Source organism: Rhea americana, unplaced genomic scaffold (assembly GCF_003343005.1).
Source record: "Rhea americana isolate MKP2758 unplaced genomic scaffold, rheAme1 scaffold_129, whole genome shotgun sequence".
NCBI classification, from domain to species: Eukaryota; Metazoa; Chordata; class Aves; order Rheiformes; family Rheidae; genus Rhea; species Rhea americana.
Window position 1 is genome coordinate 1,850,548 of NW_028185361.1, and position 24,254 is coordinate 1,874,801.

General features: G+C 37.6%; 1 protein-coding gene across 1 annotated transcript in view; it reads left to right on the plus strand.

The window, feature by feature from the left end:
• Positions 1–24,254, plus strand: part of BNC2 (basonuclin zinc finger protein 2) — a 328,595-nt gene that overhangs the window by 193,966 nt on the left and 110,375 nt on the right. Inside the window, exon 3 of the mRNA XM_085326232.1 lies at positions 16,385–16,487. Coding sequence (XP_085182358.1) covers positions 16,385–16,487 — 103 coding nt within the window. The remainder of the gene's footprint in view (positions 1–16,384; positions 16,488–24,254) is intronic.

Consider the following 24,254-nt stretch of genomic DNA (forward strand, 5'->3'; position numbering starts at 1 on the left):
TTTTTTTTTTTAGCGTTGGCATGTAATGAATATTAATGGAGCATCACTTCCTGGTTTTTGGCATGATACTTTCTTCATGTAAATACTGCTTTTCAAAATACCAAAAGCCAACATGCAGTTCAAAGTCTTCAATTAAATTTAGATGAGTTGGTAAAGAATCTCCCTTTTCTGTTTTGTAAGAGCTTGAATGTGTTTTTTTCCTGATATGAACTGTTGCTATCTTTTAGAAAAGTAAGAAAAAGTAATTATATGAATTTAATGCTCTTCTCAGCTGCATGGTATGTCTTGTTCCTCTCTGCCTGCATTTAAACTCCTCAAGTGAAAGATTTTTTTAAACTCAAGTTTTGGGGATTTTATAGCAGCAAGTATATTGTCGGCAATCAGATAATAATAGGAGAAGTGAATCAGTCTGGATAAAGTGGAACTGACCTGAATTTGATCCTCAAACTCAAACCAACCACAAGTATTCTGGGGCTTTACATTTTTTTGGTTTTAGAAATTATTATCGCACACCTCTGCACCATCTGGCTTTTCCTAGGAGTGGAAACAGACTTATCAACATACTGTAACAGAGTCTCTTTTTGCGGTGTGTCTGGCATAGTTGTTACCAGAAAATTCTGGAAATCTCACCAGAAAGGCTGTTTTTATGCAGTTTCCAGACCAGTTTTCACACCAAAGAGGATTAGGTGGTAAGCAGAGCGGAGAAAGGATCTGCGCTTGTGGTTGCATTTTGGTTTTACCAATCACTAATTTGTGCTAGGCTAAATGTTGCTTTYAATTATGACCTGATGGAACTCGCACAAAAACCAGAGAAAAGGCTCCCATTTGTCTCATTGTGCCTTGAACTTTTCATCGTGGAAATCTACTGGCTGTAATGAGGTGACACACAAGTTTCTTGGAGCTGATTCTTGCCCTGTCTGTGTGTGCACGCTTGTTTTACGCTTGTGTCGTCCATCACGTAGACCCCAAGGTCTGGTCTGAGGAACCCACTCCATCTGGCCTGTGCCTTTGTCCCACAGGAAAAAAAAGCTGCAGTGAGGGCTGAGTGTGCTGATTTAACTCTTCCTGTGCCCAGACAGGCATTTTCTGTTGAGCAGCTGATGACGTGTGCGTGTGTGGGGAAGGGTGAAAGCGGAGGCTCCAGAGAGTTGGGACCATGGTGGTAGCAGCGCAGCTCAGAGCTGCTGCTGACTGTGTCCTGGGAGGAGAGACTAGATCTGGGCATGCAKTAGCAGCAGTGCACATGAACAAAGAGTGCTATCAGTGCCTGGTCTGGTTAACACGGGGTCAAGCATCCCATGCAGCCCTTCTAGCTGCCATGCTAACGCTGAAATATCAGCTGACAGCAGAGCTTGATCCCCCTCATTAGACAGCCGAGCAGATAGCTTTCACGTACTCTCTTTGGCTGATACGTTTGAAGTGCACTAGAAAGCAGGTACAATTTACAAATTGCATCCCAATATAATAATCCTCTCAAGTTTATAATGTAGAGGGAGGGAGATTGTTACCGACAGACTTGCAGGTTGCTGCGTTATGTCCTTTTTCATAAAGCTGTTCCATGACAGGCTCGTTCCTCCGTCAGCAAAATTGGACAACACTGCCATTGATTGCAACGGCAAGAGGCTCCTGGCCAGTGTTACGTTTTGCACATATTGAGCCATTTTACTTTCTATCAGTCCGGTCAGCTTTTCCACAAATGTGCACATTATATGTATTTTTTTTTAATGCTGTAAAGCATTTACATATTAAACTGTGTCCAAAGCAAGTTCTGTCCTTTAACTAAACTGCTGGGTGCTATGGCAGGAATAAATATAGGGCTTAGCACTAGCACAGCGTGTGGACATAAGTACACATGCTGGATTAGAGCCTGCAGACTGGTCTTTGCATAGAGAGTGAGCGCATTCCTGTTTGCAGAGCCTGTGCTTAGCACTTTATGTACTGAGCAGCAGTAGGATTACTGCAGCTGATGCTAGACTTAGTGCGATCTAACACCAGTTTGGCAAAAGGCAAAATGCAAGAAATTTCAAACATGCACTGAATATTGTATTCTTCAAGATAAAGTTGGGAGAGACCTTGTAAAAGAAGCTTGGAATGTACTAAATGCATTTATTTGCCTTCTTTCTCTCTGAAAATGTGTACCACTTCGTTTTTAGAAGCGCCGAACACTGGCAGCTCAACGTGGACAGTCAGGATTAGATAAATCAAAGGTACAAATAGGCAGTGTGTTTTTTCCTATTTTATTAAGGTAAGTTAGAAGAAAAAGGGTACAAATGCAGTAAACGTTAGCAAGTGATAAAAGTCACTGTTACTTAAAAGCAGTATACATTCTTCTGACTGGGGCATCCTAATTGTTACTGGGACAGCTGCTTTAGCTGTTGTCATCCTCTGCTAGTATGTATGTGTCTAAATGGATGAGTTTTATGTAGTAGCGTGGCTTGTTTTCTTAAAAATCGGTGTTAGAAGTCATTCCGCTTTAGTCGGCAGGCTTTGCTTGCAGTTTCTGAAGAACCCTCGAAGTTCGAATGGCCTCGAAGTACGACTTCCCTTATTAGAGCCCTGAAATACAAAGACAGGTTGTCGCAGGGAAGCCATAATTGCCTTATCTATCTTTGATTTGTGGATAAATAAGATTTTGGGGTCCAGAGCTAATATTTTAGCATGGATTTCAAGGTATAAATTCACATAGTAGCATAAGCAAAGGAGATGATAGTATCAAAGTCAGACGTGTGACAGCTCATCGCTAAATAAAACCAAAAGCAATAAAAAATACGAACAAAACTAAACTGTGTTAGTAGACCTCTGGTTTTCTCTCAGGCATAGTCTGGCATCTGAATTCTCCTTGACTGATTTTAAATAAATGTTTGTGAAAGTAAGCTATTAAAAGATTAGGGACAAAATATCTCTGTATTTAAACACAAATGTTTCTGTTTGTCTATATAAAAATGCTTTCCCAGTAAGTCACCTGTTGTCTCTCCTTCCCCCACCCCCAAATGCCAAACCAGAAGAGGGCATAGAGGGYATATTGGTCTTTCAAAAACAATTTGGCAGTCATTTGGCCTAATTCAGCTACAATTACTGTGAACTATGCAAAAGACCACTTTTAAATTCACAGGGTCAGGACCAAGGGATGTAAGGGCTCTTCATTCCCCAGCTAAAGATGCTGCTTAGAGAGAAATTACTGTGACAAAAGCTGTGTTAACTGACTGGCTGCAAATGTCTAAACAACTAACAGTCTGATTACATGGAAGTTTTAATCGCAGGTTCTTGCACAAACAAATGCATGCTGTATTCAGCTATAGAAGTGATTGCTACRCTGAAGCGTTCTCTCCTAGCATAGCAGTAAATATGCAGGTATAACACAAGAGGCAATGATATTTATAGAACTGTGACACATGTAAAAATCAGTGCTACCGTGCAGTAAGCTTCACATGTTTTGTTGGTCTTCTCTCCGGTGCAGTGCTTCAAATGCCTTGCTCCACGGGGACTGCGTCTTATATTCTAAATAGATRAAGAGTGTTCAGACAGCCGCCAGTTAGCAAATAAACAGCAAGRAGAGAAACTATCTCCAAAGAATTGTTTTGCATTTTCCCTCTGATAGTGCCTCCCTCCCTTGCCTGTGCAGTTCGCGAAGGAGTAGGTGTTTTGGAGTTCATCAGGTGCAGGTCAGTGATGGGCACGATCACGAGGGAGTGACAGGGAGGACTCAGGTCTCACCCCACAGGCTTTCCTGGACACCATGAGTGCCGTGGTACTCCTTGGTCCCTCAGCTTGGGGATATCTAATCTCCCTTGAAGCAAATACTGCTTTAAAAGTCAGCCTCTCAAACAAGGTTTGCCGTACACAATTCGAGCCACTGCATTCCTTTAGTTTTGGGTTTTGTATTAGCTGTTAGTTTTTTGTATTAGTTGTTTCTTTTTAAGAGTAACACATACATTCTGCAAGGAGACGTAAAGCCAACAAAATCTACTGTAGCGTCACTGTCAACCCTTTGCATTACACTGTCACAGTTGTGAAGAACTCCTGACATCCTGAAGAACATGTCCTTAACCTCCAGGTGTCTGGGGCCTGGTTTGCTTTTGTTGTTTGCTGTCTGTGCATGACCAAATATTGCACATAACGTTGTAAACATAAGTAGCAAAGAAAAAAAAGGTTACTGAACACCAGGATCCAAAGCAACATATGCATGTATCAGAGTCACATATGCAGAGTGCTGTTAGCAGTCATTAAAAAGAATCTTTYTGAAATCGGGTCCCAACTTAAAATGAGCACTAAAAACTTGGAATAAACAAAAAATGAGGACTATCATGAATGCTCTGGAATGTTTTTGCTACTTAAAATCTTTAAACCCAGTTGCCTTACATGCATTCATTTTACACCCATTTAGTATACCTGATTGTAGTATCTTAATTTTTTGTTAAAATTCGTTAAAAATAAGCATTATTTTTTTTTTATGTGCCAATATATAAACTGGAGCAGTAGCTTTTCCAGGCCAGGTAGAGCTATGAATCCTTGGGAATTAAAGGAAAGTGGTAACTGCAGAGCAGGAGAGCAGTATATTCATTACAAAGATGTTGTTTCTGTCATTCAGAAATGTGTCTAGATCTGATGCCTTGTACTCAGGAAGAATCTTAGTCTGGGATATGTTTGTCGCCACACTGTTTCTGAAGTGTAGAAATTCAGTGAAGTTACAGGAAGCATATTGGAAATTCAGTGAAGTTACAGGAAGCATATTGGGAAATTCAGACCCAACTTCTCCATATCTTCTTTGCCCGCTCCAAGACAGACAGAAACCACTGTGACAAGGTTGTTGCCTTAATTAGGATGCAGAGTAATGAATGTAATTTCAGAGGATGAGCTTGTGTTACCTCCCATATGCTTTCAGTAGAGACTTGCTGACTAAGCACATACTTATTGCATCAGCCAGAGCCATAAGTGATACAGCATTTATCTTCTATTCCGTGGAAGTGAATTTTGTTACAGTGAGAAATGTTTACGCTTTTAGAGCTGCTGGCACACATATTTCTCACTCTCTTCCTTTCTARCCTTTTGTGAAATTCATTTGCTTATAGGAATGAGTAAAATACTTAAAAAGCACATACGCATTAAGTGCAGTGTCCTTTGTTAGTGACACTGATGTAGCACCCTTCCTCAGTCTCATGCTCACCTTTTACCAAAATCCCTGATTTTGAATGTGAAGCAGCCTTCAAGTTTARTCAAGTCCAGATTTTATTATTATTATTATTTTAGTTAAAAAATGGGGAAGAAATTATTCTAGTCATTAACAACTCTCATATAAAAGGATAATTTCATTGCTAAAAGACAACCATTTCTAGAGAAGATGATGACATCTGTGAGAGAGCTAGTGCCCAGCAATGAGGGAAATGAAAATCTTAAACTCACGTAAAATTTCGAGGGTTCTAATAATGTCCCCATGGAGAGCATGTTTCAAGGTCTCTTAAGAAAGGCCTTGCCATCACTGCTTTTACACAATTTTCATTATGCCATTGATTCCCCAGTGGTGATTGTCTGGTAGGAATCACTGACACTGATTTGTACTGTTTCTTCCTAGTACCAACTACTTCTGTTTGGGAAAGAAGCATGTGAATCTAGTGATTTTGGTTGTGACTCCTTTGAACTGTGAACATGTAATTCTGTAGTGAAACAAACAGGCAAATCTTTTGTATTACTGTCTAGTCAACATGATGCAGGAGAGCAGCTTGCCAGAGGTGGACAATTTTGATTTCTGTGAAGCTAGGCATTGCAAACTGGTGAATATGCAGAATTTGGCTCATGGGTATACAAGATAAACTGTAATGGCAAATCAGTTTTAAAATTAATTRCTAAATATGTAACTAGCTCTTCTGGCAATTTTGATGATGTGCATTTTAGCAAACCTGTTAGAATACAAAAACTTTAAAGAAACTAGAGCTCTAGTATTATTTTTCTGTGATGTACTTAGGGAACATGATTTAAGTAYATACTGAATTGTGTGAGAAGAATTTTTTCTATCTTTATAAAGAACAGCATATATGTGAGTTTATGTAAACAATGAGGTTAAGAAGTATTTGCAAAATTAAGTGGTATGGTGATAAACATTCTTAAAAAGCATAAAAGWCTTGAAAATATTTTTTGCAGGCCCTCACTTGTCTTGTACTTTGTTCATTCTTTTAGTTAACATATACCTCTGCCTTGTCATTATTATATTAAAGGCAAATATTGTCCCTACATGTGACAGTGACAGTAGATAACACTTTGATTTTACTCCCTCTGAGATTAAATTAARTATGTCTTTGTGTACACTTCAAACGTGCTCTGCTAGACACTGCATGTCCTATCTGAGCTGAGTTGGACATTGYATGTTATAAATCTATGCAATTGAAATAGTGCTGCTTTTAAATATGTGTTATAATGATTTAATGAGACATAAATTTGAAGATCAAAACTATTTAAATTTGAAGGTTGTGCAGAGGAAGAGGCCTGGGAAAAGAAAAATATTTTTCTGAGCTCATACATGATATTGTGGGATGGAAACTCCAGTTATGTACCAGTAGGGGCAAATTTATTCTGTACATTGGGAAAAAAAAAGGAAAAGAAAGAAAAAAAGAAAAGACTGATAAAGCTTGTGCTTTGGTTTATAAAAGCAAATAAATATATGTATATTATATTGTATTATGTATATYTGTGTTCTTGAGTATAGATGTTCTTGAGTATAATTTTCAACTTCCCATGAAATAAGGCATTCCTTTAGAATTGCTGTAGATCTTTATAATTTTTTTTAACCATTTCTATTGTAACCTACATCAAAAGGGCAGCTATGGTTCTTGTGTCTGACTATACATATGCATTATAAAAAAGTGAGTCTACTGTAATTACCAGTTTGCAGAGCGAATTCCTGCAGGGTTTGTACTCTCCCCATTAGTAAAAGAGATAAGTTGAAATGTATTAAAATTTCACTGTACAACTGGGAGTTTTTGTTCACAGTAAATGTGTTAATGTTTCTTCATTGCTTGACTGTTTGTGTTTAAATTTAGGCAGTGTGCCCAACAGGGACAAAATTATAGGATAAAGCTATGTATAAAAGAAAATCCTTCTGAGAAAACCAATAACATTTTTTTCTTTTTTTTTTCCTTCTCTCTCTCTCTCTCTCTCTCTGTTTCTCTTTTTTAATAAGCAGTTATATATAATCATACTCCATTCTGGCCATAGAAGAAAAGCTTTATCTATTTCACACCTACCGTAATTCTTCTTTGTCTAGTACATAAATTGAAAGGATGGTATTTATGTTAGCAGAACATTTCACAAAAATCTCATTTTTTTTTCCTTAAAATGTTGAAGAAGCAATTTTTTAAAAGATACGTAAAAGTGAAAATACAGTTCTGAGGATCTGTGGTGAACGATGTTATCTAATAAAGAGAAAAATATTCACCTGTTAATCTAGCATTTGGGGGGAATAAAAAAAACCACTTGGTCCCTTGTTTGTGTTTGCTTGCGATATAAGTTTTGTGGTCAACAGAGAATTGGCCTGTAGGAACACTGAGGATTGAGTCTCTGGTTAACTTAAGTGGTAAGTTACTGGCTTTACATTATAATTCAAAAATACAGTATATGACACCGTGTTGATTTGGAGATAGAAAAGACATATATTTTTAGGAAATATTCAAACTTTTGTAGTGAGTTTTATTTAATTCATTGCACTTATTTTCAAAACAATAGAACTTTTCATAACAACTTTTTCATGTAACATCTGAAAACCTGTTATTTATCTTCCTGGGTTGGAATGTAGTACAGTGCAGTCTAAATCCATGTCTTTTTCTGTCCAAATCGAAAGCCCATCATTTAGAATCCAGAAAGCAGAAACATCTGAGATATTAAAAAAAGCTTGAAAAGCAAAGTCTGCCTGAAAGAGGAGAACAGGCAATAACTAACATGGTTGTGGTATTTCTTACAGRGAATATCTACACGACTAAAGGCCAGAATCAGGATGCATTTTACATTGTTGAAATAAAATTTTGCTTGTTCTTTTAGAACTTACAGGAATAAAAGGTGGAAAATAGAAAAATCTAACTACTGATTTTGCCAGCATCATTTTGTGTTGACATTTATGTGAGAGTTTTTTTTAAGTTTTCTTATTTATTTGTTTAATGTGTTATTTTTGCATATTTACATGTTTTCAATTGTATTTTTTACTGGACAGACTGTTTGAGACCAAATTGAAACTAACCTTGAGAACATGAATTATTTACATTGTGACCTTTAAGACTTCTAAAGTTCTCATCATCTTCTTGTTATTTATGTAAAAAGACTATTTGAAGAATAGATACTTAATAGGTTTAAATAACTTTCAACTCTTATGAACCATTTATAGACTACTGAGTAAAATCTTTTTTCATGGATCATTGACCTGGTAGTCCATATGATGCGATGAAAATCTTTTGATCCATTCCTTCTGCGTCCATCAGCGCAGTGTCTTTTTAAAGATATTGCAGGAAAAAAAAATTGGGGGGTACTTGACTTAGTTTCAGATTTTATATCAGCAGCTTACTAGTTCACATATCTTCTTCTGAAAGCAACTGTGAGGAAATGGAAGTTCGGGATGTACAGCAAGGCTGTACCATAGTTTRTGATCTCACTACACTTACTGCATATAATTGCTAGCATTTTTTTTTTTCCTGCAGAGGTGTCAGTAAGGCATATAGAAAAAGAATCATACTTTTGTTAGCAGTGGCTAAATAAAGTTTTTCAGTTTGGGGATCATATTTTTTTTTCTTATAAAAACAAAAATTTTGCATGCATGGATAGTCTAGAAGTAGTAAACCATTTAGTTACTCAGTTCAGAGAGTGTAACAGGTAACAATTACTCTGAGGTGGGCGAGAGCAARTGCAAGGAGGTTTTTCCGTGAGCCCTTGTAGAGGAGATAATGGTCCCTGTGTTTCCTTAAGGTGAGGACTCTCGCTTTAAGTGTAGAGCGTTGGTCTCTCTAGAGGAGCAGCGGATGAGGAGGGTGCGTGGGGCTTCTTGTGGGTGAGCCCACCCTCACTGCTAGGTGGTGCCCGGTCYGTCGTACTGGCCATGGCCTTGACCGTGTCGGTTCATGAGATGAGTCTGCTTTTCATCTTTAAGAACAAATAACTACATTTGATAATATTCTCTCAGGCACAGTGAGTCTCATCCTAAAATCAGCCTTTTGTTTTTCTTCAGATTTTAAGGACATAAGCACTTGTCTGTCTTAATTTTTTCACAGCAAGGTTGTCTTTGATGCCTAGCAACCTTAGRCTAATTTTACGTACTATAGAAAAACAGGGTGATACTTGTACCTGCAGTCTTTGTAGACTATCCCGYGGGCGGTACTGAGAGGTGAGTGTATAGAGTTGAGGTAGAACATGACTTACAGAAAGTTCCTGGAAAATAACTGAGCTATTCTGTTATGTTTGTTTTCTCTAGAAAAGTCTGTGCGACATTCCTTCATATAGGTTTCCACTTTTGGAAATATCTRGACTAGAACTGAAGAGCGATTTCTAACTTAGATGCAACTTAGATTCCAAAAGCCATGTTATTCTTCTTTTCTTTCTCATTCCCCATTCATTCACCAGCTGTCTCTCAAGAGCAGCTGAAAAAGGTTTTCTAAAATGCTTAAAGGCTACATTGTCCTTATTCCAGGAAAGAAAAGCTGTTTTATGCTATTAACAGCTTTCTATCTTATTAGCATCCTTCACTTCATATTGTATTAGTAACTGTTTTCATGAATGCCACAGAGAAATATAACAATATTAGCACCTTTCAAATTGTGTTAGTGAAAATAAATACAAGTAAGGATGCTATTGCTAATACAGCATGATGTAAAATTGCTAATAAAACACAACACTGTAGTGAAACAACTCTGAAGACATTTGGGTAGCTGAATGTAAGGAAGATGAGAAACCTCCTTGTACTGCATGAATGTTTAAGACCATTGAAATGCAAAGTATATTCTCATTTACATTTTTTTTTAATTAATTTTGAGCAGTGCATTCTTGGGATTATAGTTCTTCATGTTAAAAATACTCATCTATGAATTACAACTATTTTATCCAGGGCCTATAAGGTGATCCCGTTGTTTAAAATTAGTAAKGACTAATTTTTAGTAAGGACTGTCAAGAGCAAAACTTCCTTAAGCTGTATAATTTGRAAAGATTCTATTTCAATAGCTTTGTGCTTCTGCCTTACCTGTTATCATTATACTTCACTGTGTTGTACGAGCAGCTGATGAATCTTGCCTCTGAAAGTGGTACATAAGATCATTACCCTGTTTTTACAAACCTGACGAGTTAGAAATGAGTAGTTAAGTTGTTCAAGGCCAGACAGTGAATCTGTGGCAGTGGCAGAAATCTGGTGTTCTACCTCTCTCTGTCCAGTGTTTGTGACACAGATTTATCCATATAAAAATTGTAATTGACTTGAAAAGCTGTTGTTTTGCACCAGAATTACATAGTGGAGACATTACATCTCTCTGCAAAGACAGATACACCTCTGCATATATACRCTTCATTCTGTGGAATTCATGGCAAGCCTTTCCACCCAATTTTCCTTCTTTTTTACCTTCAAACAGAAGTGAAATTATAGCTTGAAGATTAACTTAGGAAAGGTGTAGTGATTTCTAGCTATCTTGTCTTTTAATGTTAGAGGAACTTTTTTTGTGGGTGTCCTTGGGAAAGAACATTTTCTCTTGAAATGAACTTCATAATCCAATATGCTGTGACTTTCTGGAGTCTAGAGCAGCACASGTTTAAAAAACTAGATGTTCTAAATTTCTTCCAGGCATGGGGGAAGGAAGGAGCTGGAGCCTTCTTGTTCTTAAAAAACTGTATTTTTCACTTTTTTATGTCCACAAGCTTAAATGATTAGCCAGTGCCTGGCTTTTAGTGTTTGTTTCATAACATTTTAGATACAATTATCTACCAACAATGAATTATGAATATATTTGGTGGCCTACAACATCTGTAGTTATTTTTCTAAGTTGTCAAATGTGCCAGCAATTCAAGTAGGACACAAGTTTGTGGTCTGAAACATAAAAGACAGTCCTAAGGTCTGTCTCAAAATGGAATCCCTGAATGTTTTTATTGCCCAGTATCCCAGTCACAGTGTGATCTTTTCACTTAGGTACTGTGGCTGGCTATTAATTACAAGAAACTCTGAATCCCTGTATTTCCAAGCTTACTTTATGCAAGTCAGCTTGTGCACTTCCTAAATGACAGTATGCGCATGTTACTACTTGTTRTATTCATTTAAAACAAACTCTATTGTATTCTTGATTTGCCAGCTGTTAAGAATACTATGATTTCGTTGGGATTCTTGTCATTTACAGCAGAATTTTTGTTGTGGTCTTTTAAAGAAATACTTAATTGACAAAAGAAGAGAGAACAGTCTATTGGGATCTCTGAAGTAGTAAAGAAGGGGAAGTAAGTGACAGACATTTGAAGGGCTATGTACAGGCCATATAATATATACTGTGAAAAAGCATATAAGAAATTATATTCTATCACACTGTCCACTGTATATAAGAATTTGAGACTTTTAGTAAATCTGCTAGTAAGATTTACCTTTTAGCCTCACAGGATTGTAGGAACCTCATCACAAGTTAAAGTAAGAATTTTTGCCAGTCCCACCATTGAAATTAACACAATAAAGCAAGGTGCAGAACTTACCTGTCTCCCCAGTTGTGCCACTTTAATTTTTTTGTAGTCGTTGTAGGGCCTCCAGAGAGAGGATAAAGAGGAAGCAGATCTCTTTTTCATCAGTTGTCCTCCTTCTCCCCTATTGCATTCCCCTTCACTGCAGGTTGTGGCCTCCTATCTCTTGGAAGCTCTGCAAAAGAGCCAGACAAATTGATTTTCCATTACTATTATAGCCTGTTCTTATTAATATGTGAATAATATGTACTTGTTAAATATAATTAAATGGCCCAAACTATGTTAAATGAATGTCCTTGGTTTGGGTGAATCCCACAAAAGTCAGACCTAACATCTCTTAATGTTAACCATACAAACTTATGCCAAGGTGTACTTGTTTAAAACCACATGTTTAATGTCACATGTTTAATACCAGGCAAAGTTCCCTTCTTTCTGCATTAGACAGGAAGAAAATGTCCAAAGAGCAGCAAGATAATCTTGAGTGTTGGAATGTCAATTATAAAACCATTAATTCATTTTAGCATGCATGATTTTGTTTTCAAACCTTAATGCATGGCATAAGATTAAGGAATCAGTCATGTAAGTAATTTAAAATGATTCTGTTGAAATCTAGCTCATTTCCTCCTCTGCCTGCGTAACAGTTCCTCAAGGGCCACTGTATTTTTGGTAGAAAGGCAAGAAGCCTTATGTTAGGAACTCAGTGGAAAAGATGAGTAAAACTGCTGGAGAGCTCCCATTTTCTGCAGTTCATTGACCTGGCCAAACATGGTAGGTACAGTACATGCTGTAGAAAGCCCTGTTTAAGTGCTTATATACTTCACTTTAGCTTTAACCTGGCAGTTATCATCTGGGTATGTGCTTCCATATCAGCTCATACATGGGATGCTCTATCTTCATTTTAGTGATTCTTCCTCTCTGTAAGGTSCTTGGTTTCTTTTCTTCTGTATCTTCCGTCTTTCTTGCAGAGATTTCTGAAGAAAAACTTTATCAGGAAAACTCTCCATAAGAAATAGCGTGTTATACATAAGTATCTGATTTTGTAAACTTTTTAAAAATACATTGGAAAGGTAGAATTACATTGGATGGTTGCTGGAATGCCTGGCAGTACTCTCTCAAAAGCATTTTCTAGCAAACATTTAGCATTGTTCTGCCCTTGCATTTTTATGCCTACTTTTTAACTGACTTGAACAATGGCTGCAATGTTCAACTGCTGCAAAATCACTGCAGGATCTGTTTATTATCCATCCCCCCCCTCTCTCGCAGACTAAGGAGTAACAGATGTCCAACCGCAGTTGTGCCAGCCCACTCTACGACCTACAAGTGCACCAACTACTGCACTCTTATCCTCCCCCTACCTTAAAATCCCTCCACCAGGGAATGAAGGGATGGTGTTAAAGGTTTGCATGCATAGATGAGTCTATGCCAGATTCATCTTCTGCTGCTGTTCAGGGTCATTCCTGAGCCTGWCTGTCACTGATTCATATACTTAAATTAAATGCTATTGGAAAACAGTAGACAGATACTGCTAATAATTCAGATACATATTCCTGCTGTTATATGTATGTTGGTTGCATTGTGAAGGTCTTTAAAGACCACACATTCTTTCATGTTAATGGAGGAATACACACTATTCCTGGTTTATTAAAGCTTCTCTCTGATGAGTTATGCTGGTTTCGTGTTGGATTCTGTAGTAATCAGAGGTAAATGGCAATGCAAGCTACATTGATTCTGGTTTAACTGAGTAAAATGAAAAATTAATCTTTAAAATAAGGACTATATTCTAGTCCTGAGATTTTGCATAGCCCCCACCAATAAATTGTGTCTCAGAATTTATGTTGCATTTACCCTGAGAGCACTACTTTATTACCATCATCTCTGGTTTTCATTTAGGGAGTGTAGGTATCCAGCTAACTAACTGATTTACCCCGGGTCACACAGGAGCATGGAAAAGCACATGGGTTTCTCCAGTCCCAAATGAGCATCTTTCAGCTTGAACCCTTATCCTCATCTCTCAGGTGTAGACATGTGGTGCTCAGAGAAAAGGGCGTGAAACTACTGAAGCCAAATTACAACCTGGCATCAACATTCTTTTTGCCAAAAAAAAGAGAGACCGAGGTAAGGCCAGGCTGAATCTTTGGGCCATACTACTTATCTTCAGAACCTCTCATGGCAATCCATAGATATTTTATAAAAATACCATTTTTTAAGATTTTTCATATTTAGTTATTTGAGGAACAAAAACACAATGTTTCTGAAAACTGTGTGAATTTTGGAGGGGCTATATATAAGAAATGGAACACTTGCTAATTAGTTAATGCCCTTCAACACTTCATACCTTCACGACTCTCTAACTCATAGAAGAGGAAGAGAAACATTAAACCTCTAAACTTTTTTTCCCTGGCTCATAATTTAAAATGGCTAAATGGATCATTTTTGAGTGTATGTAATAAAACTCACTCTTACGCTGAAACACTGTATTTCAGGTTCACGCTGAATCCAATTTTTACAGGCAACCTGCTAACCTCATAGAAAAAAAATAGGTAGGTTTATAATGGAAATGCTGATCAGCCTTAATAAAGCAACTCTACCAAATGACTCAGTTTCATCTAGTATGTGTACGTGCATTATGAGTGTATTTCTCCTGTAGTATCTACTGTAAATGATACAGGAACAAGACAATATAACATCAAATGCAACAAATACATGTAACACTGGTGCAAAAATTTAGAAAAAAATGAAACAAGGTGGTGAAAGTGAGCAAACCTTTTGCAGTATAATGGGAATACCATCTTGTAAGCCCTTCTTTCTTTTTGCAGTACAATTAATTACTGAGTTCATTAATTAATGAACATATTAGAGAAAGACACCATTACTGACCGGTGGAGACCTGATATATTACTGAGTCAATAAACTATTGAACATGAAACAGGACCTTTCAGGAGAATTTTTTCCTCATAACCCACAAACACATATATTATTCTTGCACAGTCAGCACTTCTTTGCTGCCCTTATATTTCATCTTACTAATTCTTTTAATCACGCATACATACAGCAGTGTTTTATAACCTAGCTAATGAGTAATTGGACAGGTGACATTGGGACTGAGACCCTGAAGTGTCAGGCATAATAGAACAGGCTTTTTTTTTCTTCTTCCTCCATTTTTTTCCTCCACAAGGTTTTTCAAAGTAAGAATAGTAAAAAAGCAGATGGGATAGAAAGGCGAAAAGACTTTGTATCAGAAATTTATCAGAGAAGTACAGATTTTAAGTGACTAAGTGAAGTACAAATGGCTTTAGATTGCTGTCTAATGCAAATAAATGAGAAAATAAAACATTTAAAGTAACTTTGAACTCCTTTAATTGACAGCAAACAAAGAGTTTAGCTTAGCCAAACTAATGCTGAATGTAATTTTCTTTAAGTCAGTATAGTTAAGATAATTTCTTTCACATACAGACAGAATATGGGAGTGGTGAGGGGCAGGTATTAACATTTGGAAGACACAGGAACATTCATAAAGCTTCAGTATTTCTGTGGCTATAGGTACCAAGCACCCTTCCCCCACCTTCGCCCCCAAGTAATCATTGATTGCATCTAAATCTATAGAGATATCTTTTCCTGGCAGCTCTGGTAGTTACAGTAGATTGTTAATCTGTGAATGATCAGAATAAGCCTCTCTTGTCTCAGAAATTTCCATGCAAATTACATCTAAATGCATGCCATAAATTTATAAGTAGCAGTTTGAAGTGCACAGGTCATCTTCTAGACTATTTAAAAACATACATCTGTTGCACTTGAAAAAAAAAAAGTCTTATTCAATTTACATTTACTTGTCTGTGAGCCTGGATGTCTCTTCTCTAAGTAAACGTGTAGTTTCAAAGTAATTTTAAAGAGAGGTGAGGTGTTTATGAGATTTATTACTGAGACAGATTTTTAATCTCTGTATGGRGCTGTAGTTTTAGCATCACTGCTTTGAAATAATTTCTTTCTTGTTTTGTAAAAGAAGGAAGTATAAGAATTTGACAGATGTAATGTGCTAAAAGGTGAAGRGTTATGGATAGATATTTGGGGAAGTGATAGATGCAAAAGTAAGTTACAATATGTTTCATGAGATAGTCTTAATTCTTGTGCCSTGTCATTTTAACCTGTTTTGGGAACATGTCAAACCCATGACTCCTTTCTGGTCAACTGAGTTACATCTCATGTGAATCTCAACAGGTAAACTTGAGAATAACCCTTGTTATTGTAGGGGAAGGGAAGAGAGACCTGTACCCTTYGTTTTTGTGTATTTTTGCTTCCTTGTTTCTCTCCTGTTTTTAGCAAGCTGATAGGCTGCTGTGGGAAGACATCCCTAGTAACATTGTCCTTSAGGCATTTGATTCTAAACCAGGAAATTTGCAGAACACCTACATAATCCTCATCCTACCTCTTTTCTTCTCATAAAGGAAATAGAGCAATTCTTTCAAAGAATTTAGGAATGTGTTCATCTTTATGGAATAACTGAATATGTTATTATTGAATAAGCACTTTTGTTGTCATTGTCCAGGCATACTGATGTATGTTTTTGAAAGAAAATGAATCTTCACTTAAAAGAATGAACAAGGCTGTGAATATTAGGGGGCTTTTTTGCTGTACAGTTAGTTGCTTTCTAGCCCTTAAAACRAATTTTTAGAAGGAAAGGAGAAAAATATTAATATTTGTTTTCTGTTTCTTTTTCTAGGCCATCCGCTGTACACTGGTAAATTGCACGTGTGAATGTTTTCAGCCTGGGAAGATTAACCTGAGAACCTGTGATCAGTGTAAACATGGCTGGGTGGCACATGGTAAGAAACGTCTTTTCTGGTCTTATTCTTGTTATTCTGCCCATCTTTCTCTGTATCTTAAGCTACTAAGAGCTGGAGAAATGGCAGCAGTGGCATATGCCTGTATGTGCATGCATGTGCAGTCTGCACGTGTGGGTGCGTGTGTGCGTGCATGTGCATGTTTTCTTTACAGCAGTTTCTAGGATGGAAAAGCAAAGGTCTGTTACTCCAGCGATGACTTGAAGTGGAGTTTAACAGCTTGTGCACAGCTCAAAAAGTATATTCTGCCCTCCAGGAAATAATACTGTGCTAACAGGTCTCAGTAGAAGGGCAGAAAGTTTATAGTATGGTTGCACAGCGGAGTTCATGTTGCAAATAAGTAAGTCGCTGAGCCTAGTGGAAATTCAAACATCCCCACGCCARCCTTTCAGAGCCGGGATGTCAGAATGAAGCCAGTGTGTCTTATTTGGCTCACCAAAGTGTGCATGTTTGATTTGTGAAGTGAAACAGCCTTCCCCATGTGTGAGGATGAAGAAAGGATGGAGGGATTAGAATCTCTAGCTCTTATCTAAAAACACAAATATACACTAATTGCTTAGAGCTCTCTTTTTATTTATCTTTTACTATTTTGCGTACTTAGCTCCTTTTTTTCTAAACAATCGCTAAGCTCTGAGAGAGAGATCATATTCAGTACAGTCTCCGTAGACATAATTAGAAGACAAATAAGAAGGACACCTACGTTCTGGAACGATTTAATGAAAAAGAAAGGAAAAATAGAGAAAGGTTCGTGTGTTTGGTGAAGAAATTAGTGTCTGAGGTTTCTTCTCACAGTCTAGGCTATTGGCACCTAAGCAAGCATACTCTTCATTCCCCACTTCTGCCAAACATTCAGTGGGTTATATTTTATAAATTTTATTTTACTTTGATGAGATCTGGGGTGGAAGTTCAATTCTCCCCTTCTAACAGGCATGTGATGTCTGTTTCCTTAGTGCACGTCTCTGTGTATTTGTGCCTGAGCATGCTGGCACGTGTGAATGCCCAACCAAACTGAGCAGCAAGGAGTGCCATAGGAGCTTTTAAAACGCTCGCAGACCTGGAAGCAAAGGCAGTACCGCAGGTACGAGGCAGTCCTGTGCCACCTCATGGCAGTGCGGACAGCCTGCCTAGCAAACCCCAGCAGCAGCAGCCTGGCAGCTGGTTGCATTACGCACGACAGTCTCCAGGGACGCGGCTTGCTTTGGTTCCACTTAATTCTCAGCAAGATACCTTTAGACACAGAATGGCCACGCGCGCTTTTCGAGGCGGGTTCGCCGAGCCTCGCAGAGTTCCTGGCGCTGGGGCGTGCTGCAGGCGTGTGTACAACCGGCACCGGAGGCTTTGCGGATCCGTGGGTAGGGCGAGCTCGTCTAGCTGCCCCCCAGGGCGACTCCTCCTGCTGAGCAGCAGAAACCAGCAGTCTAACGTTTGGATTCTGGCCTATGAGTATCCCGCTTTTTGTTTTTAACCGTTACTCCCTAGAAGTAATGTGTGGTCAGATTTTTCTGGTAAATTTTTCTCTGCGAGGCGGTTGGATTCAAAATCGGAATATCTGAAAGTAATTCGAGATCACCACAGCGTGCCTAAAAGAAATGGCCCTGTCTTACATCAAATTCAAAAAGTTGGAAGGAGGATGTGGTAATCAGTGATGCACCATCTGCACCCACACCTGAGCACTTAACATTCACCACAGAAAAACCACGTGCACCTACGTATTAGTACAAAGTGTTTGTTTTACTGCAGCACCTAGAAAAGAGTGCTCTGGGTTTATTTTCAGGTTTGTGGGGTTTTTTTTATTTCTTTCACTTACTTTTCGTTCTTTAGTTTTTTAGCTCTTCTTTTTAGTTTTTGATATACTTTCATATAATTCATCTAGAATCTTTATGTTTTCTCGCAGAGCAAGACTAGTCAGGTATATGTTTCATATACGCACTCACAGCACAGGCTTACAAATCAGTTCCTAAAGACTGTGATGCATCTGCTTGAGTTGTTGCCCTTAACTGTTTTCAAGAATTTTGAGGGCAACATTCAGGAGACTGATTAATTTATTGTGCTGTAGCACCTGGATTTTAAAATCACAGGGTTGAGTTGCTATTCAGAGGTGATTTCCTTTAAACCGTCAATACTGTACTTCTAAAAGTTGTTCCTTGAATGCAAATAGTATTTACTGCTGCTTTAATTGAAGATTTTTCTTCTGATTTTTATTAATGAATTTCAGCTCTGATCCTTGACACATGATGTAGTGCTTTATTGAATGTAATTATCAAAGAATAGGTGTTTCTAACAGGAAGTACCATGCTTATTCAGTTCTGATAACCTGGAATTATAATTAACTGAATAATTCAAAAAAAGCTTAGAATTGCAGTCTTATGCTTTGCTTGATTGATCTGTACAGAGTTAGTACATGTTAATAACTGCCCATTTAAAGTACTGGAATTCTTGAGTGAGAAGGAAAGAGCATACAGCCACCACGGTATTATTAGACTTAGCAACTACTGGCCTATTTTATTTTTTCCTGTTTCTATTGTCTTTCACCTAAAATGAGCTGCACGTGTCTTGAAAGGAAAAGTTTCCTACAAGTTAATTTCTTTTCTATTTAGAGATGCCAAAAGTAGGATGTCAATATATGAACAGATTCATGAAAGGAGTTCTTTTGTGGCAAAACAAATGTTTCTATTGGCGAAAGTTCAGTTTATCGACTTTTGACCCTGTACCCTTATGGTAGAGTGGTAATCTTGCTGTCAGGGTTTTTAAGGCTGAAGCCAAAAGCTGCACAGAACGTAGTGGCTTTCTCTAGCACTATTGTGCTTAAAGAGGAATTGGGTATTTCTAGTGCAAATATCTGAGTTTTTAAAGAGATTTGGAGAACTGGATTTTTTTTTCCCCAGCTGAAATCTAACTTTCATATTTTTAGTTTAGATGGAGATTTATTTACTAAAACAATTGATAAATTGTTTAAATCGGATAAGCCATTTCCTAGGCCTCAAGTAGGTACACAGACAATAGTTACACATTTTTCTTTTTCTTTTTTTAAGTGGTTAAGATACTTTGTATAGCCTATATGATGAAAAAGAAATTCAGTCAAATTTTAATGGTGGAATTCTGTGGGAAAACTGATTTTAATACAGGCAATTACTATTTTATGCTTCTTAAAGAATGTAAGAGCAAGGTGACTGCAAAAAAATATCAAGACTTTCTTGGTTTCTTTACCTGATACTTTTGTTATATTATACATAACAGACTTTAAGGAGATAGTCATGACATTTTACTAGCTTTGACACAGAAATTCACTGACTCAAAACTTATGGGAAATAATGAAAAATAAATTGCCAGCCACTTCCCCTAGTAGAAGTATCTTAACCTATGAGAAATTAGCAAGTCTGCAGTAAAGCCATGTTGATTTCACTGACTTTGCATTTTGCCTTGTATACTTGTCACTAATACAATAATAAGGATTACTGTACTGTTAGCAGAAATACTTTTAAATGCACAATACACTAGACCCAGTGCGCTATCAATAGGAGATATAGTCTACCCTCTTTTTTTAACCGTTTTGCTCTAAAAAAGTTTGCTAAGGTGAAATACATCATAGTATGCTAAAACTATTTGACTCTCATCCTCTTTCAGTAAGTTATCTCAGAATTCACAATCATTAAGAGACCACACTGCAATAATTTTATTATTTTTTTCTAAAATCATAGTTGCATTGTTTCAAGGAGAGTCAGAATATTACAAATATTCATTCCTTATCTTATCCTTCTCCAAAGTTAACACTGATAAAACTCAATTAGTCATCAGAGAGGAGACCATTTCTTTGGATATTTTTGGCATAGTGTGCATTTTTGGACAACTTCAATTTTACACTATTCAATCTGCTCAGCAGAATGAGTTAGCCTGTGAACATTTTTGCTCTCTTCCTTGTGCACTTTCTTTTTTTCAGGTAGTCTTGAGTTCTGCCGTAGTTTTTGCTGAGTCTTTTCTTCTGCTTCATGCCAATCAGGGCAGCTCCAGTCTAGGCTCTTTATTCTACTATGCTTTAGTGCCTCTCCAGGGTACACCTCCACGTATGAACCACATATGGCCTCATCCCTAACTGGGGACTTGGTCAGGCCTTTTCTCTAGTAACTCCAAGATTAAGTTCCCTTAGGTCTTAATACAATAGGCACTGACTAGCAGATTTCAGCTGATAGTGCAAATCCATTACTCCTTTTTGCTTTGGAAGTTCCCATCCAGTGAGCATTCATGCTCAGAGGCCCACCATGTGGGTTACACTTTCATCTTGTGGAAGAAGGTTTCTGTTGTCAGTGTTTGTATGCGCTGGCTTTCTGTAAGTGAGACCAAAAATCAAAACAGCAGCCCTAACATCCGATGGAGAGTAGGCTATCACACGTTCACATGCATGACATGGTGGTGACTCCTTCCTTCCAGCTGGCTGAGAGGCCATTTCGCTGTGGAAGAGTTGTTAGTTGAGAGAGTGATGAAGAGGCAGCAAAAGAAAGGAAGGACAATAAATAAAGCAAAAATAAGAAATGCTGTAGAAAATTGAGAAATTGCATCTTTCTTTACCCTTGAGTTGCTCTGAGGACTTGGTCTAGGGGCAAGGTTTAGACTTTAAATGTGAGCTGCATGGGAGTGAGAGGAAAAGCAAGAGAAATGCTATGATGAATTAAAAGTGAACAGCAACTAAGTTTGTTCCAGTCCAAAACTATTAAGTGAACAAGATCCAGGTTTGTGAAGTCAAAGGTCAACTCAAAACTCCATAGTTACAGATCTTAGAGTCTCTTAAAAAGCTGGCAGAACTGCCATGTTGTTCTTTCCTTAAAAGTGAAGATAATAGAAAAAAAATGCTAACAGGGAAAGGGGAAATGTACTCCTATTATTACAATTTTGTGGTAGAATAAATGGGTTGTATTATATATATTATATTGCTCCATAGGACTTAAAAGCAAATCGCAACCTGAGCATGCCAAATGTACTTGTTTCCTTCTATACTGTTTAGAGTCAGTTCTTTAAAATACTTAAAAATGACTTGAGAACGTCATAGATGTCATCTTTTTTTAGTTACAGAGATTTTCAGCAAAGACATCTCTCCAATTTATTGATAACAAAAGCTAGCTCTTCATGACTTTTAATGTAAAATTACTTTAGATCTAGTCTGACTTTTCCTACACTTTTCTTACAAAAATGTTTTAATCCATCTGTTGTAAGTTCCTTATGACTCTGAAAGTTGAGGCATATTTTTCATTACTCAGTTACTTCAAGGAACCATACCCGATTAACATTTATTTATTACTGGTAAATAGTTATTTCATAAAGGTCCCCTTTCTGCCTATGCCTCCCCTCTTTCCTTCCCTTCACTAGTAGCTCCCAAACTGGCTAGTGCAGCACAGAGAAAGCGCGTGCTGTTATCTTGTGGGTACTCTGGCCCCAGTATCTGGTTTTAAAGACTGGCACGCCAGCAGGAACAATGTGACAGTGCTTGCTTTTGTTTACTCTAAGATCATCCGTAATACAAGTCAAGTTGAGGTAAAAATAGATGAAAATACCAAGCGCTATGACAGCCAAGATAAATAATATTGCTGCAAAGGTTTATAAGATGCAAGTGACAGGAAATAAAACAATGTTTGATTATCCTAAGACCAAATTTAAAGGATTTCCCTCTCCATTCTTGTATTTAGCTGATAGCTACATAACCCTATGGTCAAATGTCTAACTCTCATGCAAGTTGGCATCCTCAAGTTGCCTCCTAGAAGAGACCTGCAGCCTCTAACATTTGTGGGTTGTCACTCACACCTCCTGCTTTCCTTGGATTTCTCTGAGCGTGCATTCAGATTGAAATCTTCTCTCTTCTTCCCTACCATCCCCAGGACATCTTCATGCTCAGCTCAGTCAATTAGACCTTCCTCCTCCCATGACACTGTTGGCTCATGGTCTTGGTTTTGAAAACGCTAATATCCCTTGGGCATGGCCAGGTGAGATTATCCCTGACCAGAGAGTAAGCAAAATCAGCTAAAAACTGCTCCGGTGTTAGCTAAGCCCAGAACAGATAATTACCCGTGGTGAAATACAATACCCTTTCCTGCTGGTTTGCACTGTGTTTACATCCCAAAGTGAAATATTTTCTTATTATGAACACTTTATTGTACAAAAACTTTAATGCACGAGTCACACTTTGTAGTCTGACATAACTGAGAGTAATACCTTCAGCTCATTAGCAACTCTTGTTTGAAATCAGACATCCTGGCAGTCAGATTGCTTTGTATTGGCAACAGATTTGCAGGTGACTTTTCTCAGCTTTGTCTTGGAAGAATACACTGTCATTTATTTATACTCGCGGAAGGGCTTTTTGTACAAAAGCAGAATTCTTCTCCTGCTGAGAATCCCAGCCCCTGCCTGGATGACTGGAGGGCATCATGCCCTCTTGCTGTGTATACCTGTGTTCACTACCTTGCAGCTGATGTAGTTCACAGTAAAGTGGCTGTAAAAATAAGCAGTACTCTATAAGGATTAAAAAGAAATTGCCACTATTTCTGCTTTAGTCCTTTGTTTTGTGGGCAGGTTTTATAATGTTTATACCTAGAGATTACAGATATGTGTTAGGTTTATCAGGTAGACACAAAGTTTGGGGCAAGAGCAAGTTGCTTCCAGCACTGGAACAGCATTTTGAGAACAAAACAGAGATTTAATGTTTACAGGCATAAATTTTCTGTCTTTGCTGGATCTATCCTTGCTGGTTCTTATTCTATCCACTTTTATAGGTATGATCTACCTATAGATAGACAGATATATAGATAGGTAAGATCTAGCTATAAAATATCCAGAGAGGTTTATACTGAGAGTGTTATAGACGTGCAAGGGATGGTTATATCCATAATTATTAAAGTTATATTTTACAAAGAACGCTTCATCCCATTTACCATACCCAGGAACAGGTTTATACTGAGAGTATTATAGACGTGCAAGGGATGGTTATATCCATAATTATTAAAGTTATATTTTACAAAGAACGCTTCATCCCATTTACCATACCCAGGAACATGAGGTAAAATTTTGGGAGATGTCTTAGACAAACAGTCCTTTCTTTTTAAGAAGAGAATCATTAAGGAAAAAATAGGCTTACTATGTACAAAATGGATCAAAGACAAAAAAAGTTTGTTTAGCATAGAGAGGAATTATATTTGAATTGGAATTACCCTTTTTAGATGCAGTGAGTACCCTTGAACATGTCCCCTTAAGTGTGCTGATAGGAAGTTTGCTACATGGCATAGCTTGAACACAGAAGCAGCAGAGTGTCTGAAGCTTGCTATTAGATTCCTAAATCAGTAGAATAAATTCTGTGGGACCTGCAAGTACAAATCACCAGCAGATTTCTGGGGCAGCAACTGCAGACTTCTGTAACATGCACTCGTAGTTCTCCAGGATGACTAGGTGATGGTACCTGCTTACTTGTCTCTTTTAACACCTATGCTGTTGCACATGAATTGCTGTGATGTGCTAACCACTTTATCATTTTATTACACTTTATTACATCATAAATTTTTATATCTTCTTAACGATCCTACAAGAAGCTTAATTGTTTATAGGAACATCTTAATTAAGTAGAGTTCACTAGGTTAAGCAGAACACAAATTGAAAGAGTTATAAATGAAACAAACCCTACCACTCCATTCAGTATAGCTTCAGAAGGTTAAAATGGGATTTGATTTCAAGAATAAAAATTTCATATTGCTTTCAGATGTTACGGAGTAACGA